This window comes from Orycteropus afer, unplaced genomic scaffold (assembly GCF_000298275.1).
Source record: "Orycteropus afer afer isolate SDZICR_OR568_19922 unplaced genomic scaffold, OryAfe1.0 scaffold00044, whole genome shotgun sequence".
NCBI classification, from domain to species: Eukaryota; Metazoa; Chordata; class Mammalia; order Tubulidentata; family Orycteropodidae; genus Orycteropus; species Orycteropus afer.
In genome coordinates this window covers 123,694-126,167 of record NW_006921631.1, presented here as the reverse complement: position 1 = coordinate 126,167, position 2,474 = coordinate 123,694, and the positions used below count along the sequence as shown (strand labels likewise).

The 2,474-nt window shown below is 40.9% G+C and overlaps 1 protein-coding gene across 1 annotated transcript in view; it reads left to right on the top strand.

The window, feature by feature from the left end:
* FMO2 (flavin containing dimethylaniline monoxygenase 2) overlaps positions 1-2,474 on the top strand; it is a 56,010-nt gene that overhangs the window by 24,921 nt on the left and 28,615 nt on the right. Inside the window, exon 3 of the mRNA XM_007937697.2 lies at positions 1,745-1,907. Within this exon, the coding sequence (XP_007935888.1) occupies positions 1,745-1,907 (163 nt within the window). The remainder of the gene's footprint in view (positions 1-1,744; positions 1,908-2,474) is intronic.

Genomic DNA, 2,474 nt, shown 5'->3' with positions numbered 1-2,474 from the left:
GGAAGGTTGGGCAATCCTACTTCCGTAGTGATACTGCCTCGGAAACCCAAGGAGGGGTCGCTATGAGTCGGGGCCGACTCGACGGCAAATAACAACAACAGCTGCCCAGCCAAGCTGATACCTGACCTTAACTACCACACCACCCCAAACAGGCATGGATAATGGGATTTACAAACCACCACTGAATGGAGGACAATGGCTAGAAGGGCCACATCAAGCAATTCACTGCAATTGCCCTCTTATGATATGTAATTTGTATTATTTGTTCTTTTAAAGATCATGTTGCACTTGCAAAGGTCTTACGTGATTCTTCTGTCTACTGTGTTACTGCTGTTATTATATTATGGAGGTTGGAAAGGGTCAGGGAGATTTATTTCTGTCTACTGGTCTCTGAATTGGTATAAGTCCTAAGTTAAGCTTCAACTCAAGAAGTAGGCAATCTGTAAAAAGCTTTGTTGCTCATGATTGTCAACATAATCTGAGTAGTGCTTCTCAGATATAAATGTGCACATGAATTACGTGGAGTGCTTATAAATTTAGATTCTCATTTAGTAAGTATAGGGTAGGGCCTGAGACTCTGCATTTCTAACAAGCTCCTGGATGATGTTGAGGATGCTGGTTCTTGAGCCACATTGTGAACAGCAAAGATCTATAGTACCTTAGTTAATATACTACTGTGACCTACAGATCTGAAATACGCTCAGCTAAAAATTATCCCATCATATAGCCCTTTCACATGCATATGAATTTTTTAATTGAGACCAAAAAAAAAAAAAAAAAAACTACCATCAAGTTGGTTCTGACTCATAGTGACCCCATAGGACAGGGTAGAATTGCCCCATAGGGTTTCCAAGGCTGTAAATCTTTACAGAAACAGACTGCCTCATCTTTCTCCTGCAGAGCAACTGGTAGGTTCGAAGGACCAAACTTTTGGTGGTTTAACCACAGTGCCACCAGAGACAACTTCAAAAACTGTCTACTCAGCATTCTGAAAAATATCTGAACATTCAAAAAGTATGTATAGGGACCACAAACACTCATAAACAACAAGAAGCACATGTTATTCCTCTAGAAATGAGAAAAATGATGCTTCTATTTGACAATGTTTTTTAAATGAAACAGACATGAAATATTTATATTTTTAAAAATTAAAAAAAAAAAAACTCACTAGGCTCTTTATAGAAAGTAAGCCATACTAACAATCCAAGAACCAATCAAGTATTTCTTTCAAATGAGATCACGAACTGTACTGTCAACACAATGTACTGTTTTAATAAAAAATATTTTAGCAACTACCATTCATAGCAATGTGCCAGGCACTATGCAGAGTGCTTAACATGAAATATCTTCTCTCAGAGTCTATATAAACACTGACCATGTGGTCACTTGAATGATTGACACATGTTTTGTACCCTTGCCCAGATCTTGCCTTCCTTTTCTTTGTCTGTCTCAAGTTCTTATTCAATACTTCACATCCTTCACAGACTGGTCCCCACTGCTGAGTAAGGCCTCTTACACAGAGCAGAATAGACTTAGAAGTAATTTTTATAAAATAGCCTAGCTCTCTGCCAAAGAAGAATGAGAAGGGCATAGTTGACAGTCTTTGCCTTACGTGGCTTGCAATGGAGTCAAATGAAACTTAAATGGAGCTCAACATTACACTTCACCCATCCCCACTTCAAGCCACTGTATGAGGCCCATGCTATGCTCAGCGTAATTCTGAATGATACATTCTCTGTTCAAGACAACTGTCCTCAGCGTGAAAAAACGGCCAGATTTCTCATCTTCTGGACAATGGGAGATTGTTACCATGAGCAACGGCAAGGAGCAAAGTGCGGTCTTTGATGCAGTTATGGTTTGCAGTGGCCACCACATCCTACCTCACATCCCACTGCAGTCATTCCCAGGTGAGGCCTGCAGGGTTCCCAAATTTTCCAGTATGTGTCCAGGTACTTTATATGCAGTTTGGATTGAGAGGCAGGATTAAGAGCTGTGAGTTGGCATAATATTAAGATCAGCATAAAGCTTGAAAGATTAAAAACTCCAAACAATGTATTTAATTATTTTTGCAGTGTTTCCTCCCCCTACCCGCCAGTAACCAGCAAAGTTTCCTTCCATATATAAACCTTTCCTTGACTTTTTATGGTAATGAACTAATACAGTATTTATCCGTCTGTGATTGTCTTATTTCACTAAGCATGTTGTTGTTGTTGTTGTTGTTGTTGTAATGCAGAGCTACCGAGACACCAGGACACAGAGTTCTTTCAGAGCAGCAGTTTATTGGCGCTCCCGGGCAAGGTTCTCATACCCTAGCATCAGGGCCAGAGAAGTCGCACCCCCGGGCAGGGGGCATGGACTTTTATAGACATAGAGAGGACCTGTTTGGGGACAGCAGGGGAGTGACAGGGTCCTTTAAGGAAATGGCAGGGTGCAATGAGCTGTTAGCAGGGGTCTGCACTTAATTAGCATGAGGG